Source organism: Rhinolophus sinicus, linkage group LG03 (assembly GCF_036562045.2).
Source record: "Rhinolophus sinicus isolate RSC01 linkage group LG03, ASM3656204v1, whole genome shotgun sequence".
NCBI lineage: Eukaryota > Metazoa > Chordata > Mammalia > Chiroptera > Rhinolophidae > Rhinolophus > Rhinolophus sinicus.
In genome coordinates, this window is record NC_133753.1 from 147,574,244 (window position 1) to 147,592,597 (window position 18,354).

Below are 18,354 nucleotides of genomic sequence, written 5' to 3' on the forward strand. Positions count from 1 at the left end.
CGCTTAAAAGTGATTAAGATAGAAAAGGAGGAGGAGGAGGAGGAAGAGAAAAAGGAAGAGGAGGAGGAGAAGGAAAGAAAAACGATTCATTAGGCGAGTTTTAAAAGTTTCCTTGATGCTAGAAAGTCCTAGGAAGACTAGTGAGAGGGTCTGCTCTGCAGGGCTGCACATGGCATCAGAACTGGCAAAAGCATCAGTTTTTGCCAATGATGTCTCCTGCTCTCAGAAATGGCTTTCACCACTGGGGTTTTGCTCCTATGTTCACGCATCTCCAACCAACTTATCCATTCCGTCAATAACATGTCCTGATTTTGCTCAACCCGCCATGATCTCCTGTGTTTTTCACCTTCCAGAGCCTTCTGTCTATGCCTCTTGTACCACCTGCCTTTACAGTGAGGAGGTGTCTATCTTCTCCACATAACTGGGGTACAAGGGGTCAGGGCACAGTCTTATGTACCATTATAGGTAACAGAGCAACCCTCATGGAGAAGACGGCCATGCAATAACTCTTGAACAGACCTTTACTGCATTGTCATTCCAGCCATGAGGGCAATCAAACTAAAGCCTCAATCACGAATGTCTGACACTAACATGCTTCTTCCTAATGCTCTCCTAACTCAAAGTAACACAAGAATCCAGACTTAGCCCAAAATTTCTCCTCTCCTATTTACTACAATCCAATAAAGGAGGGTTAAGAACTCCCCATATTCTGGGGAACTCCTGTCTTCCCCAGGACACCCTGTCCCAGAGCAGGGATCTGAGATGAGCCCCCCTAAGTTATTCTCTCTGTGGAGGTGCCCAAGCACCGGCACTGGATCGAACCCCAGATGCACTTAGCTCCTGCACTGCCTCATTATTCCCTAGAAGGACCCATCATGATTCTGCTAAAGCTCGTTGTTCTAATGAGTTTTTAATTATCTTCCTCCTTTCCTCTTCCTTAGTTGCTAACCTGTCAATTTAAAGAATTTCTTGTTTAAAAGGGTGCTACTTTTGATGATGACAACCACTCCAATTAAAATTCCATTAAGTATTTCACTCAGGAAGCTTATTTAAATGATATGCGCTAGAAAGTACACAGCAGCTTTAAGCAGGAATAAAAATAGGGGCCTTTCATCTGGGTGATCTTCCTTGAAATTTGGATGCTTTGTCTGATTAATTGCCCACTATTTATTTTGTTATCGGAAAGTAAATCAGCTGTTATACAGGAAAAAAATAAGTTGTTTGGTAATTTGCCTGTAAAACCTTTTTGGTTTCTGTCACAGCAACACTGGATTCTAACACCAACAAGGGTCACTTCCTGCAACCCCTACATTGTACGAAGCTGAGGAAGGTAAGATGATGTGTCACAGGACCATCAATTAGTTCACAGTGTTTTGCTTGATTCATTCATTTAACAAAAATTTACTACCTCCCAGGCACTGGCCAAGGCACTGAGGTTACAGAGGTGAACAAGATAGATAAGACTGCTGATTTCATGGAGCTTATGTGGGGAAAGACTGTCCAGGCAGAAGAAAGAATAAGTGCAAAAGCCCTGAGGCAGAAATGATTGAGGTGTTTCTGAGACCCGAAAAGGAAATCAGTGTGACCATAGCCTAGTAGATGAGGGAGCATGGCAGGCGCAGGCGTTGGAGAGGGAGACGACATCCAAGTCTCACGGGTTCTGAAGGACTTGGCAGGGAGAATATACTTTAAGTGTGATGGGAAGTCATTAAAGAATTTAATCAGGAAGCCAAATATTCTCATGTATCCTTTTAAAAACCATTCTGGCTGTCATGACAATAAACAATGCCTCAGATTTTATTTTTCTCCCTGTATCTCTGTTGTAATATGGAATGTTGCCTTGGTAACTAAACTGAAGAGGCCATGTTAATGCTTACAGGCTACTCATCCTTAGCAGGGGAGGTTAGAAGGAGTACAGGTGCTTAAAGCAGACGCTGGAGGAGGAGGAGGTGGCTGCTCTGAGGTCCAAGCTCAGAGATGAGGGTGCCCACAACCTGCTACACAGAGTATCATGCCAGGTTCTTTACCCAACCAGCCTTAATGAAATTCCATGAAGAACCTTCCAGTAGTAGCACTCAGATAACACTATTGGCCTTTACTACAGAAGACGTTAGGACAGCTAACCTTGCTCTCCTTTCCACAAAGACTAGAGGGAACTACAGGAATTCTAGCCTTTGTATTCATTCTACTTTCCAAGCAGAAGTGGGAAAGTTGTAAAAAAAGGGAACTAGAGTTCCGGAAGGAATGGTAGGGAAGCAGGTGGCCAACAAGCACGGGGTGTGGCAGGTGGATAATACCTCTTTGAATACTTCGTTTTAGCTTGTTACACAGATCCACGCGGGGGTTATCTAAATGCTCTTCTAAAGATCCCAGGCTTTGTTCTGGAGAAGAAAGGCTTCTGCTAAGATCCAACGGTACTTTACCAGTGTGTGGCGGTGGGGACGCAGCAGGGCTGTGGGTTGTGGTAGGACTGCTGGATGCCGGGGAGGTGCTCAGGTCCAATGCTCCTATCCTTGAATTCAAGGGAGAAGTCAAGGACAGCTTTCTGGCCCTCACTGGGGAGGACGTTCTGGACACAGCCAGTGGTGGGGGGGAGGAGAATTTGCGACACAAGCGTGGAGTCTTGCCATCCACCAAATGTTCACCTCTGTTGTTCTGGCTCGTGGCAAAAAACAATTCCAATGACCTAAAAATAAGAGCAAAAGCTATTAACAGATTGTAGCCAAGTGAAAATGATTCCCCTGATGTCATTCGAGAACACGCTCCCTACATTAAAAGGCCACAATATCTTCACACTTCTCTTGCTGGGTTTTCTTCATTTCAATGCTATCTGTATTCCACGCACTTGCCAAAGGAACACAGACAGGTTTTAGGCCATGTCTAATCCCCTGCTACGAAACTGTGCTCCAAAGACCAGTAGCACTGGTATCTCTGGGCAGCTTATTAGAAATGCAGAACTCTGGCTCCACTCCAGACCTACTGAATCATAGCCTGCAGTTTAACAAGACCCCAGGTGATTCTTACGCATATTAAAGTTTGAAAAGCACAACTGTAAAAACATAAAACAGGAAAATCTAAAACAATAGATTTAGTGTCCAAATACTCACAGAGCAAGTAAAGGCCACTTGGGGACTTCAGGGTTCTCAACTTCTTCCCTCAGGAACTATCTGTGACCTCTACTCACCCCTTCTACTGGTGAGGCATCGTAAGATCAAAAGCAAGGCAATACCCTCAGAGCTGCTCATCTAAAGGGAAACCCAGGGACCAGAAGGGCCACACCGTCATGACAGGAAAGTCCCAGGCCTACCTGACAGGGATGGAGGTAAAAGGCCTCTTGTATATGTCGGAAAGCTTCGCTAGCACCACAGCTGCCGTCGTGAAAATACGATAGGTGTGCAGAAAGGTGTTGAGGAAATCAATACTAAGAAACCTCAAGTCTGTGAGCCGCTCCAAGAGGCGCTCCACACTGGCATAACGGATCTGGGGCACTTTGCAGGAGTTGAGTGTTTTACTGAAGCAAATGTCAGTGTCGTCTTTATGAAGACGGGCATCAGACCTATGCACAAAGCAGGCACATGAGGACAAAACCAGGACGCAGCGTCCTCTGGGTCACTGAGTATTTCAGTCTTGGTAAACACACATTCCTGTGCAGGCCTCCCATTGCATTTGATAAAAGACGTTGATATGACATGTTACAGACAACAAGGCAGAGCTATAGGAATATCAAATATGCCATATAATTTATTTAGGAAGGTCAAAATTAATAGTAGAGAAGGTAATAATAATTCATTTCACTCTGGGAATTCCTTCTGTAGGGGAGGAACAATAATTTTTCCTCTACCCTTCTGAGTTCTTGGCTGAGAGCTCTATAACAAAAGATAGATTAGCAAGAGAAAAACAAATGAATTTATTAACATGGATACATGCAAGATACCCAGGGAGAAATAAGGAACTCCTCCAGATGGCTTAGAATTCAGGATTAAATATCATCTTAACCCGGAAAGGAGAGGGAGATATAGGCCTCTTAGGGGAGAGTAAATGATTTTTAGAAAAGATAAATGGTTCTTAAAACAATAGATGGGTGATTAAATAGATAGTGTGACATTTTGGGTATGGTGTCGACTTCTAGTCTCCTCTCCTGCGATAAGGGTCAATCCTCCCTGGGTGATGAATGTCCTTGGGAAGGGATTTATGACAACTGAGTTCTTTTTGGTGGGTCTTCTTTAGGCAGATAAGGGGAGTTTAGAGAAAGTCTCTCCCTACATTTGCTGTTTTTCAGGTCCTACAGCTCAAAACAATATGCCAAAGTGGTATATTTTGGGGTGGCATATTCTGCTACCCTTTACTTCTCTCTCTAATTCAACCATGTTTTATTAGGAAAATGAGACCAAAAGCCCTATGTAGGAGGGGCTTTGCTTATCCTCTTAAACCAAAGTATCAAAAATGCCCTTAAAAAGTAATAGGTAACATTCTCCCCACAGAGGGGTGAGGGAAGGGGGAGACACAGATATTTCTTTTTCTCACTTCTAATTTTGTGCATTTGTGCTTTCCCCTTTTTTCTTGACTAAACTAACTGATAGATTATACGATAGATTATATTATTAGGTATTTTTCCCTCTAGAACTGCCTCTTCATCAATTCTGTGGTCTTTCTATATCTTAATTTATTAATGTCAGTTCTTATCTTATTTCCTTCCTGCACTTTCCTATAGTTGATTTTGTCATTCTTTTTCTAACGTCTTGAATCGAATGCTTAATTCATTTCATTCTTCCTGGCTTATTAATGCATTTAAGGCTATCCATTTTGAGTACAGTTGAATCCACAAGTTGTATAAAATGCTTTGGTTTCATTTTGGTCTGCAGTATTAAAAATGTCTTCATTTTTTTAAAAAAGTAAAATGAGTAAAGGCGGTCAATTATATGGTAATGGATGGTAACTAGACTTATGGTGGTGATCACTTTGTAGCGTATACAAATATCAAATTATAATGCACTCCTGAAACTAATATAAGTATTATCTACCAATTTTACTTCAATTAAAAAAAATACTAATAGATGAAATATAGGTCATAAACCCTTCCAGAGATTCTTGTGAACAGTTCCCCCACTGGCAATGCTCTATTTGTTCTCATTCTGTAAAACCTCCCAACTGCCGGCTCCTCCACATGACCAACGCAGCCGACGCCTGAGCAGCCTCTCCAGGCGGATGAGCAAACTAAGAAGAAGATGCACACAGCAGCCCACAAGATCCTTGGTCATATTCAGAGCCCTCAGCCAGTGGTGAGCATTTTTTAAAAGGGCAAAAAAGGCGAGAAGAGAAGCAAAGTTTCTAAGAGGAAAAGCTTGGAAGCAGAGGTTGAATCCAAGTGGGGCTCATAGAAATGCACACCTTCTCTTGGACTGCCCACAGCCTGCACATTCCCTTCTGAGACCCCTTGTTCCTCTTCACTGCAGCATCTCAGAAAAGGCGATCAATGAAGTCCTGGATTTCACCACTTGATTAAAGAATATGCTCCTTGGCCAGTGATGTTCTGTGAGGCAACTGCTTGCTAAGAATCAGTTGGCTTGTTGTGAGGGCCCTTAATTATCCCTTTCAGCACTTTGAGGGGTTGTAAATTATATATTTATTTTCTTTTGGATAAAAAGGAATCAATACCTTTCTTAGCTTGCTCTTGGAAACTTCCCAGCCCAAAGTATGCTTAGTGCAGGTGGAAGTGTTTCATTTGTGGGCCTGAAAGGGCATTTTAAATGAGCCGCTAACCCCTGCCAAGGAATTATCTGAGGGTGGCCGGCTAATTTAAGTCACATTGCTGATCTTGAAAATGCACAAGCACGTCTTTTGAGATTCTTGAAAACAGCGTGGTCCTTCTTTCCACTCACTATGTGACCCTCAACCAACTTTCTTTCGCTGGTTTTTAATTTTCTCATTTGTAAAAAGATCTTAGAAACTTTCATGAATCAAGCAGTCTGTCTAGAAGATGGCTGACCGAGGTAATCATTTTTCCTCCCATTTCCCACCAAAAAAATCTCTATTTCCTAAGGAAGTTGAGGTTAACTATTGTTAAAAGAAATCAAGCCTTAACCTTTATATATAAAATGTAAAACACCATTTAAAGGGATATTTTCACCTAATAAATGTCATGATTTTGCATTCTAACCATAGTTTGAGATTTGCATCTGTTAACTATAATCAATCAAAACAAAAGGAGGGAAAAATATGTTGTAGCCAACATGAAATTAAAATAAAACTGACTAATTACACCACTGTCCTTCAAAATTGTGATTACATTTTTATTTTAAGTAAAGAAAAAAATAGAATTTATGAAATTATTTAATTTTCTTTTATTACACTGTACAAGATCTTTATTTCCTAAGGGACTCTCAAGAAAGATATAATGTGTTACTTAAGCCTCTTATGATAACAACCCCTTTTTGGTAAACAGTTTAAAAAGCAATCTTGAGACATCAAACCCATATTACCTATTATAATTAGTAAGTTTTAAAAGGAAGTGAGTGCCTGTAAAGTGATGCCACAATTAAGATAGGATAACTTTTTCTTTAATGCTCCAAAATGTCTTTTTCCCCCCCTCATGATATGTAGCCAAGGAGATGCACAGGGAGGCAAGAATATAGAATTTAGGGTAGAATAGAGCCATGAAGAAGACTATCAGAAGGGACAGAAATCGCAAAATCATCTACTTTTCTTTGATTAAGGAGAACCAGGCTCAATGAGGCAGAGAAAAATAGATGGAAGAAATATATAAAATACAGAGGGTGCCAAAAAAATGTATACACATTTTAAGAAAGGAAAACACTGTACTAAAATGATGCTGATGGTAACCACTTTGAGCACCTCTTGTAATTGTAGAAGTTAAACATGTTCATCTTTTGTTATAGGTATATACTATTACAATTTTAATACAGCTTTTTCCTTTCTTAAAATGTGTATACATTTTTTTTGGCACCCTCTGTATATGAAACTCTGCCTTGGGAGTAAATACAGTACAGTATAGATGGGCTTCAAAATGTGTGACTCTAATGTGTGACTCTTACAGCCTGAGATACAGGTTTCTGTCCTGACAAGAGAATGTTTCCTACTCATCCAAGTGCACCTCTGTGCACCCCAAAGTGGGAAAGTCTTGGTCTACATGGGATTGAGATTGGACATGGACATTTGTTAAACTGCCATGATAAGGGACAAAAGATGCATTCGGGCACCAGCCATAATTGGTCATGCACAATATTAAAGTTTTTATCGGTATTAATTCTTGAAGTCAACAAAATGTATGTACAGTCATCCTTTGGTATCCATGGGGGGGTGGTTCCAGGACCCCTGTGGATACCAAAAGCTGAGGATGCTCAAGTCCCTTACATAAAATGGCTTAGTATTTTCATATAACCTGTGCACATCCTTCCGTGTATTTTAAATCATCTCTAGTTACTTATAATACCTAATACAACATAAATGTTACGTAAATAGTTGTTATACTGTATTGTTTAGGGAATAATAACAAGAAAAAAGGTCTGTACATGTTCAGTACAGTCACACCATCATAGGCCTAACTACTTAGCACATGTCAGCAACAACTAACTTTTTTTAAAAGTATATTTGATTTGTAGAATGTTGAAGTCACAGATGCAGAACCCACAGATACAGCGCACCGCTGTATAGTGGGTTTGGGAGCTTATAACTTAGTTGGCTGCAATGTCCAACTAACATATTCCCATTCTAAAGCAGTCTGAACTTGAATTGAATAGCGGTCTAACCTTCAAGAAAGTACTTTTAAAAATGAATAAAAATATATTTTATTTTGTAAAATATTAAAATAAGAATCCTATGGTAGAAAATTAATAAGAAAATTCTAACCAACAATGTGAATTTAAAAATTCAGTCATAATTTGGACTTTTTATTTAATATTCCATACTTGGTTTTAATCTTAGCATCACACATTTTAACTAATTGGGTTTTAAGTAAAACCATAGTAAATTAAAAACCTAGAAAACTGAATGCTAAAAGAATCTTTGCCCCAGAGTTTTAAAATAATCTTACCCAAAATATTTTTAAATTTGACTAGTAATTTAAAATACTATCATCCTTTGTAATTAATTTTCTGTAGTAATTATGGCACTAGAATAATGCACTCTGCCTTCATATGACATAATAAGTTTTAAAATTTGTATCATTGGGATGATGCTAATTATAGTTAATGCTTATCAGAAGAGAAAAGTTAATGTTATTTATTGCAGTAGCATAAACATCTCAGACCTAAAAAAAAATCCACATAAAAAGACATAGAAGACAAACATTTTCTTAGTTTCATGTAACCTTTTTTTGAGAGATGTAACAGAACTTCTTTTAAAAATATTCTTAGAATTTGGGATGCAAATAACCAAGAAAATAAGAGTAGGGACCAGCTTCAAAAGACTCCCCAATTTCTGAATTTGGACAGAAAAAAGTATATAAAGACAAAAGCATTAATACAGAAAGCTATGGCACATAGTTATTGATGTAACCTCTCATTTTAAGCTATAGTTTCCCTATTGATCATTATAAATTATAGGCTTTGCTTTGTTAATGAAACATACAGAGAGCAGGATGGCACCCCTGGGCAATAGCCTCTACTGCCCTATATGTATAGGTAGTGGCCAGATGGTACCATAGGAAACCCAGATGATTCATATTAATTGTCTTCAACATCTAAACGTATCTCTACAAGCATATCTGAGTGATAAGATTCATACCCACTAAGAAGACGCCAAAAGAATCTGCCATGCTTTGAGCCACCCTCTGACCTTGTACACATCTGGCTGTCACAACTTTTTATATTGAATCTGAAAATCTCCACAGTCTTTTGTTCTGAGTGAAGGCATATGTGACAATATGAAAAACAATTTTTCTATGCTATGAGTTGATAAATCATGAATCTGAAGAAACATTTGATAGTCTTATTTATAATGGCATATCATGAATTATCATATTACTGTCAAGAAACATGGTCACAGTATGAAGCAGAATGCTGCTGAAGCAATATTTTATTCAGGGTTTTACATTCTCTACCAATTTTATCTTGATTAAAATGTAAGGGAAAGGATTATCACACTTACTTAATCATATGTGGCACAGTAACTTTGGAATTCTCTTCAAACACTATAGTCATTAAACCATTACACCGTATATTGTCCACACACTGTGAAATTAAAAAATAGACAATTACAACCCACGTGAAAATCTAGGCAGATTATATATTCACAGAATTGTTTACAGCAACAAAAACAATTTAGTTTCTCATCACACACACACACACACACACACACACACACACACACACACGAGGCAAGTAAACATTATACATTGAGGCACGGATTCAATGTCTAGATACCAAAGCTGTGTACCTGGCAAATTTAAGGACAACGTTTTCCTGCAATGAGTTTCTCAAGGATACTGACCAAAATGTCACATTGTCACAATTCTCTGGCAGATGTAGCACTGCTTGAGAGGTTTATGACCTTTTGATGGTGACTGCCTCTGCTGTGTTCATTCTCTGCCCTAGGGGGTGGTATGGAGCAGGCAGAGGAGAAATGACTTCCTTAGATGAAATTCATCTTCTGTCTCACTGGTCAGCTCTGTGCCTGCTTTTCAGGTGTTTTTTGCCAATAAATTCCCTCATTTTACTAGTTTCTCTAGCAGTTTCTATTGGGACCATGTTGGATTGGTGAGGATACACTGTATAATCTCTCCTGTTTCTGGAACACGTAAAACCCTGTTCATCTTGTTCTCTTCTCTAAGAGAACTTTTGCTACTTTTCTCTGCCTTTTTAATTTATATCTATGCCACATCAATTAAAAACTTCCCTTTGCAACTATTTTGGGTTATGGAAGCATTTATTTTGAATTATACATATTCCCTTTGAAAAAGGCAGCAAATTAAAAAAAAGATTTAAACAATTTTTAAAATCAGAAATTACTTCTAGTTACTAGGCTATCATATAGTGCTTTACGACTGCAATTAAATGGTTTGAAGAAGCTGATTGCTAGGTGTCTTCACACAGGTCCTAAACTCGGTTTACCCTAAACTCAAATGTCTAATAAAAGAGGACACATACGTATAAGAAACTTGATCACTGCCATCCCCGGACTATTCAGTTTACTTAGCATATCAGTCATTTACAAACTTGTTTTTCCTTAAAAGTTTGTTTTCTCATGTCTTATGCCACTATTTCAATGACTAGGTATAGAGGATCCAAAATGCTGGTAATAAAATGGAATACTTTAAAGTTTCCTTCAATGAATTTCCTCAAACTACAGCACCTGGAAATGATATAGGTCTTTTGTAAAAGCAAAGTGATGTAACATGAACTTCTGAGAAGCAAGGGATACCTGTATATGAATGTGTGTATGAATAGATTTATATTAGAAGGTGTGGTATATACTCATGATCATACATGCATGTATCTTGGTTGTGTTGGGGAGAAGAGTTTGAACTCCAACTGAAAACAATTTCAGTTCACTCATTCGATAAGAAATACATGAAAATAAGCAAGGTGTGACATAGCTTCAAGGGCACATTGAATTTATATGAACTACAGTAAACCTTGAAATTACTAGGATAACAAAAACAGATTCCTAAGCCATGGATATTCTAGTTCAGTTTGTGATGACCTTGACTCTAACTAGGGTTGGGCCTGGGAATATGCATGTTCACAAAAGCCCCAGGTAATTTTGATGCAGCTGGTCCTTGGAAAAATGTTGAAAATAACTCTTCCAGCAGGGTTCTTTGAGGGTTTTAGTTCAGGCAATACCTATTCAAAGGTCAGTGGTCTACTGTGTCACCATGCTTTTTACCTTCTTCATACTTCTAAGTAGGAAGGAAGGTAAGTTTCAACTTTTCCCTTTTAATTCACTTTTTTTTTATGTTAAAATAGAAAATTCCCTATTGATTGCAGGGGAGCTATTTTAAGGAATAAAGCATGTCAGCAGCATGCTACAAATTTGTCTGTACAAGGTCTATATTTTGACACATCTGCCCAAAGCAAGAAGCCCAGAGGTGAATTTTAATTCTGCGTTTTAGTTAATACCCATAATTATAGAAAAATCTGTTTAATACACCATTATGCATGACAGTAAGACAAGCACCAATGAATGCACAATATTGAAATGAATGGTCAAATCTTCAGCCTCAAATTTTTCCCTATAAATAGAAGAAAAAGGGAAGAATTATTGGTCAAGACCATTAGCCACTTCACATTTTATTGGAGGAGTCAATGGTTAATAATGACCTTCCTGATGTAACGAAAAGTGTAATTAATCATTCAAGCAATTGTTACTTCTAAAAATTATAGCTTCAAAGACAGAGGCCTGGCAAGGCCAAAAGGCTTAATTTTTGCAGAGAGTGCTTTATGTGAAACAGATTGTTTCCACTCAGGAACGAGTTTATTATCTTAAATAAGAGCCATGTGTGATTAGTGTAACATGGTACAGTACCTTAGCAAGGTGACTTCTAATCAAATCAAAACAATATTCAGATTTAGCAAAATAAAGAGTAAAAACATAAAAAGACAAAATAATGGAGAACATATTCATAATATGAATTGAAAGAAAGTGTTCATTTCCCTGGTCTGTACAGATAGCTGAAATGAATAAATGTCCATCTGGCATGAACTGACAAGAAACAAAAATAGTGGAACATGTTAATCTCATTGTTAATTACAGAAGTGTACATTAAAACCACCAGAAAGCAATACTTTTCCATTAAATAGGAAAATGTGATAAATATGACAAAATGCAACATTGGCAGGACTTAGAGGAAAGCTGCATAGATACTTTGCTGATGATCTAGTGAAATGATGAGTTGTATACTTCTTGAAGCATTTTGGCAGTCTGTCAAGTTATGAATTATGAAATCATGAAAGTGATCAGGCCCTCTGTACCAGCCTTACCCACTGTGGGGAAGATATACCAGCCAAGGATGAAAGGGAAGGGAAAAAACTCCGGCACTAATGTGTTTAGCACCACAGCATATCTTAATGCTAAAACTGGGAAACTGCCTATATGGTGTGCCTAATTATTCAGAAAAAGCTAGAAAGGTGGTAAGTTAATGTGGAGATGTGTGTGTGTGTACACACACACACACACACACAAATATACTATCTTAGAAGATACCAATATGAAAAATACGCAGAAATACAGAAAGACGTAAATGAGATAAAAAAGCAAAAGTGATACATATACACACTGAGAGCCAAACTGTAAAATGATTTCTCTATGGCAAGATTCTGGAGGTTTTAGAGATAGAAACAGTTGATTTTCAGGGCAAAGGTTCTCTAATTTAATAGTACAAAAGTAGTCTGTTGAGCTTGTTAAATCTTGGAGGTGTCTGGAATGTAGGTGGAAGACTCTGCATATTTTAAAAACCCTCAGATAATTCTAATACAGGTATCTGTGGAAAACACTTTGATAAAAATGTACTTTGTATGCTGGGTGTTGGGTGTATTTTTAGTTCCATTTTGTGTCCATGTATTTTACATATACATAACATATTAAATGGTATGTCTTTAAGCATTTAGTAGGCTCATCTTATTAATAATGAATATGTACAGAGATACACTTGGGAGCCTGACAAATTCCATCTGTGTATGTGCAGCACATAATTTCCCCCATAAAATGTTTCCTGCTTTAAGCAGACAACAAAGCCAGTTGAGATGCAGGCAGCGGGGCATCAGGGTAGGCTCAATCAATAGTTCAACATTCCATCCTTACCACTCACCATTCAAATCCCACATCAGAAAAATCACTAAGTATCTCAGAATGCTCACTACTTAGCCTTTAGTAGCGGTTGGCACATGACCACTCCCTCCTCCTTGATACATTTTCTTCACTTGACTTCCAGGACACCATGCCTTATTGGCTGTCCTCCGATTGCACTGATGGTTCCTTCTTAGTTCGCTTTGCTGTTCTCTCTGACCCCTAACTCAGGCCATGACCCTTTTCTCATTTCTATTTACAGTTACTCCCTGGGTAATCTCAATAATTTCACAGCCTTAAATACCACTTAAATGGCATAAAGTCTTCTATGTGGACCTCTGTCATAAACATTGAACTTCTATTCAGTATCTCACTGCTTACTTAACAACTCCACTTACATGACTTCCTCATTTTCTATTTTCCACCTCTCACATTCCACTTCAGCCACACTGACCTTCAGTCTATAACTCAAAATATGCAGTGTCCTCCTGCTCTAGAGTCTTTGCAATGGCTGTTACCTCTGTTCCGGATGACTTTCCCTTTATAACATATCTCCATGTTATTTCCACCACCTGCCGCATTTTTCGTTTACTTGTCTTCTTCAGAATGAGCTGACCACCTTTTTAAAACTGTATCGCCCCACACCTACCTTCAGGAGCTCCATCCTTCTTACCCTGCCCAATCACCTTCTAACATAAAATAGTATATACTTATTTATAATGTTTACCATTCATATTCAGTTTTTCCAATACTAGAATGTAAGCTATACAAGTCAGGGAATTTTTTTGTTATAGTTGCTTCTTTTGTTCATGCAACATCACAAGTGCCTAAACAGTGACTGGCATATAGTATCACTGCATAAATATATTTGTTAAATGAGTGAAATCATAAATGTCACAGCTACACAATATCAAAGTTCTACTGGACATAGTAATTTCACACAATGATACCGTCACTCAAAAAGATAAAACTTTCTGTGAGGGTCCTTCTCTGATTCAATTGTAGGTATAATCTAATACAATTTGACATAATGGCCATGGTTAATCGGAGAGGAGGAAACTGTACACTTGTGCTGCAATATGTCATTAGTCTAAGTAGAGTCTCCCTTGGATACTTGTGGCAAGCAAAGCATGGAGTACCTTTCTTTAAAGGACCAGGCATAGAATTTTTCCTGCACCCCAAGGGTCTTTCTCTTTTAACAATGCCTCACCAGATGCCCTAAGGAAGGTCACTTAAAGCTGTTTATCAACTGTGCGTCTTAGGAGCCCCAGTTACATCATAAATTAGGAGCTAGAAGCAGCTAGAAAAACTTTTGCCTACGCCTGTTCTCCCCATTCACAACACTTCACAAAATCTTGTTCCATTAAGTTGTTTACTTCCCTTTTTTCTCCACTAGCCTGCCTGTCTCCTTGGGAGCAGGGACCATCACCATATCCCTAAGTACCTACACAATATCTGGCAGTACATAGTGATTGCACGATAAACATTCATAGAATCAGTGAATGATTCACAATTTCATAAGGTAAGAGGTGCATTACAAAGACTAAAGTATTCATTCATCCAGCATAGAGTTAATGAAGGTATTAATAAGTCACCACAAGGATGTAATTACGCAAATATAGAAGATCCTATATTTTCATTCCTTTGTTAGCCAGAAAAGAAGTGTCTTCTGACAAATTCCATCAATGCATAATTCCATCAAATAACTTTTAACTGTTCACCATCAAAGCAGTCATGGCAGTACATAAGTGAAAATCCACCATTCCTGTAGAGGATGTTTAGAGTTCTGATAAAAGATCTGGATTAGGTCTGAGTCCTGACTCAACACAGTTGTGAAACTTTGGACAAATTCTTAGCCTTCCAAACCTCAGGTTTCTCACCTGTGAAATGGGACTAATATTTCTCGTTACCATCAGAATACTGTTGCAAGGGTCAAATGAGACTAAGTTTGCAAAATTTCTTTGACATGTAAAAATAATTATTTTTGACATTTATTCACTTTCTATTTTCCCTCAGTTTTTAGTCACTCAGAAAAAATTAAGTATCTAAAGAACTATGGTATAGTTCAGATTTTCACCTGTTTTATATATAAATTACTATGAGCTCTTCAGAAAAAAAGAGGTGATAGAATCTACAGTATATGCCCTTTCTGTTTGTCCAGTCTTCATTGAGTTAACAACTTTGAAGATAAATATCAAGCCTTCTTTTAATATTTCCCTCACATGAACATTTTTCTCCTACATTGGCTAATGGAGCCAAAATTAACATGGAGCTTGGATTTGGAATGCTCAAGTCTAATCATGACTAATTTTGACATATTTCCACATCCTGAATAAATGCAACAATTCCCTAACTGGACATTGCTGATCAAGAAAAGGTAAGCAAGTCTGTTCCCTATCTTTTCTATATAAAATACAGGAGCTCATTTTCAGTTTTCATACTACAGATAGTATCTCTCATTTGATGTAACTCCTTAATTTGTGATATCTCACCATAGCTCTTTGTGTATCTCTCACCATTTTTCTACCTCAGAAACAAATAAGCAAAAAAAAAATCCAGTGGGGTCACTGGAGAACTTATTACTAACAGAGATTTTAATACTGTTCAACACTAGTGTTTATATTTACAGATTGTACAAAAATGCCCAGTAACTAAAATACAATTACTACATTTCACATAAATGTTAACCATAAAAATAAAAACAAATAACAAATGATTCTAGCATATCAAGATACAGAAAGGAAATGATAGTGACCACAGCAACTACCGTGCTTCCCCAAAAATAAGACCTAGCCAGACAATCAGCTCTAATGCATCTTTTGGAGCAAAAATTAATATAAGGCCCGGTATCATATCATATCATATCATATCATATCATATCATATCATATCATATCATATCATGTCATATTATATAAGACCCGGACTTATAGTAAAATAAGACTGGGTCTTACATTAATTTTTGCTCCAAAATACGCATTAGAGCTGATTGTCCAGCTAGGTCTTATTTTCAGGGAAACACGGTAGATGTAATTTTTTAATAAAAATAAATTGACTCTAAAAATCCCCCCCAAAAGTTAATGTTGTGAAGAACAAAAAAAAAGACTTATGGCAAAAGCCATTTGCTTACCTGACTTATGTCGCTTGTCCAGGCAGCTTTCTCCTGGCGTGAAGGTGCTAACAAGACTACAGTGAAAGCGGCAGCATCTGGAGGCTCCACCACTATTTTAAAATCCAGGTGTCCAAACACATGCCCAGAACCTTTGGCTTCAACACACGTAAACCAAACAATCAGATGTGAATACAAAAATATAAGTGATCGCTGCTTTCACATAGTTATAGTAATACCGTGTTTCCCCAAAAATAAGACCGGGTCTTATATTAATTTTTGCTCCAAAAGATGTATTAGGGCAAATTTTCAAGGGATGTCTTATTTTTTCATGTACAACAACCTACATCTATTCAAATACAGTCGAGTCATCTTCTTCTGGAACATCGTCATCACGTATTAAATGAGTCCGTCTGGCTGACGAGCTTAACTGGGGCTTATTTTCGGGGTAGGTCTTATTTTCAGGGAAACACAGTACAATTGCTGCTCAAGTCCAGAATCTCATTTCAGCAACATGGTGCTTCTCTAGCTTGAGGAGGTTTCATTAAGCTCATAAGCGGATGAAGAAGCTGAGGTCAGTAGGTTACTCAGGACTAGGAGCCTGGTCCTTCTCATTTCATTTTTTTTAAATCTTCGTAATCTACAGAGTTCTAATGCTCTACTTCAATTCCTTTCTTCTCTGCCTGACACTGAAAAATTACTAACACGAGACAAATTCAGTAAAATGTGAATTGCCAAAGATGGTTTCACAAGGTTTATGGGTTAAAAGGTTCAATAGAATTTTTCATATACAAATGACTTCAGGAAGTTTAGTCTCAGAATCTCTACTGCCTCTTTAAGCATCACTTCTTAGTGATAAACAAATAAAAACCACAGGACTTTTAAATTCTAATATAATTCTAAGTGACAGAATGTAACTTACAGTCATCGTCACCTGCATCGGGCTCCTCAATCAAGGTGCATTCTATTAGAGAGAGAACCCCACCTGTCTGGAAACAAACCAATTTTTCATTAAGTGGCTGAGAACCTTGCATAGGTTGGAAAGCTCTGACTTGCAAATCTTATACTCAAGTTGCCACAGAAAAAAAGCATAGCAATTCTACACCGTAAGTAACTTTTTATAGATTCCAAAATTAAATTTAGATGTGTAAAAACAATTAAACTCATTTAACTTCATGATTTTTCTCTTCCAACTCACTGTCACTCCCAGTGTTTATAAAATTTAGGAAGTCGTCTATGGGAGACTAGGTGGCATGTAAAGGGCCCTTCAGAGTGAATGCAGCTCAGCAAAGGCTGAAAGGGCTGAGCTCACCAACCAGGAAGTGGCTGAAGCAGTAGAAAGCCATCATCATGGAGGTGAACAATATTTTTAGGCATAAACAACAGAAGGTACACAGGTGAACTTTTTCTGTAAAGGGCCATATGATTTCCATCTCAACTTCTCAAATCTGCCATTTTAAAAAGCATGAAAGCAGCCACAAACAAAATGTAAACAAATGACCATAGCTGTGTTCTAATACAACTTTATTAACAAGAACAGGCATCAAACAGTGGGCCATAGTTTGCTGACTCCTGGTATAGAGCAAGATAAAATAGCATTTAGCAAACAGTGCAACAGTGCACTATAGTAACTTGATAAGATTTTTGAAGCTCAGTAGTCATCAACTAGTAATAATTTTATCCAGATTATGATTTTAATTGCACTTCTTTACGGTAATACACACTTGAATATCTATTACTTTGGATCTAAGTGACAACAAAGTAAATGCCAAGGTTGGTAACTGTACATTCCTCATTATTCAATTGTGACAATGCTTTACGATACCAAGCCTGGGGAAGTCACTATTAAATTAACCTCAACGCTCCTTAAGTGCGTGAAACATAAATGGAATTGCCACGTAACACCAGTACCTTGAGCAGATGCAGCTTTCCTCCTGAACTTCTTGTACAAATTAAAAAGTGCTTTGTAAATAAAAAGCATTGTCTTTCTCCTTCCTTTTTCAAAGACAGTGAACCCAGGCGAACTTTACTAAGTTTCCCCTTCTCAACAGAAGGTACTTGAATAAGAGAACCTGGTGATTACAAAGGTGAAGAATACACAGCGATTAAAATTCTGTCAAGAGAGAGCCATTCCTGATTCAATAAACACCAGGGCTGTTTCCCAAGATACCAGGGATTGATGAAATGTGCCATTCATTGGGACAAGTAACCTCCTACCCTCTCAGCAGAAGTAACAATGCATTCTGTTTTTAGGGTCACATTAACTCCTACTATTCTTGTAAAACATTTTAGGCTTGATTATTCATCTATAAGCTAGAAATTAAGTTTGAAAGAAAGCAAAATGGAATACAAAGAATGAGGCACTTCTGTCATCTGTCCTTGGTGATCTGATCTCAATCAATTTATTTACTTAAAATAAAGTACTTGTCATGTAATTACATATGGTAATAACATAATAAAAAGCAAATAGAATTTATTCTTCCCAAAGCACTGAAGGTACATAAA

The 18,354-nt window shown here is 37.8% G+C and overlaps 1 protein-coding gene across 8 annotated transcripts in view; it reads right to left on the minus strand.

Annotated features, from left to right (window-relative positions):
• RASGRF2 (Ras protein specific guanine nucleotide releasing factor 2) overlaps window positions 1–18,354 on the minus strand; it is a 228,828-nt gene that overhangs the window by 86,526 nt on the left and 123,948 nt on the right. For 4 of the 8 annotated variants that reach the window (XM_074328781.1, XM_074328780.1, XM_074328779.1 and 1 more), the window contains exons 10-15: window positions 17,761–17,921; window positions 16,772–16,838; window positions 15,871–16,007; window positions 9,106–9,188; window positions 3,308–3,556; window positions 2,424–2,686 (exon numbers count right to left, since the gene is read on the minus strand). In XM_074328781.1, the coding sequence (XP_074184882.1) occupies window positions 2,424–2,686; window positions 3,308–3,556; window positions 9,106–9,188; window positions 15,871–16,007; window positions 16,772–16,838; window positions 17,761–17,921 (960 nt within the window). Of the gene's footprint in view, window positions 1–2,297; window positions 2,687–3,307; window positions 3,557–9,105; window positions 9,189–15,870; window positions 16,008–16,771; window positions 16,839–17,760; window positions 17,922–18,354 lie in introns of all 8 variants that reach the window. The other 4 variants (XM_074328777.1, XM_074328775.1, XM_074328776.1 and 1 more) reach the window with 1 other exon arrangement.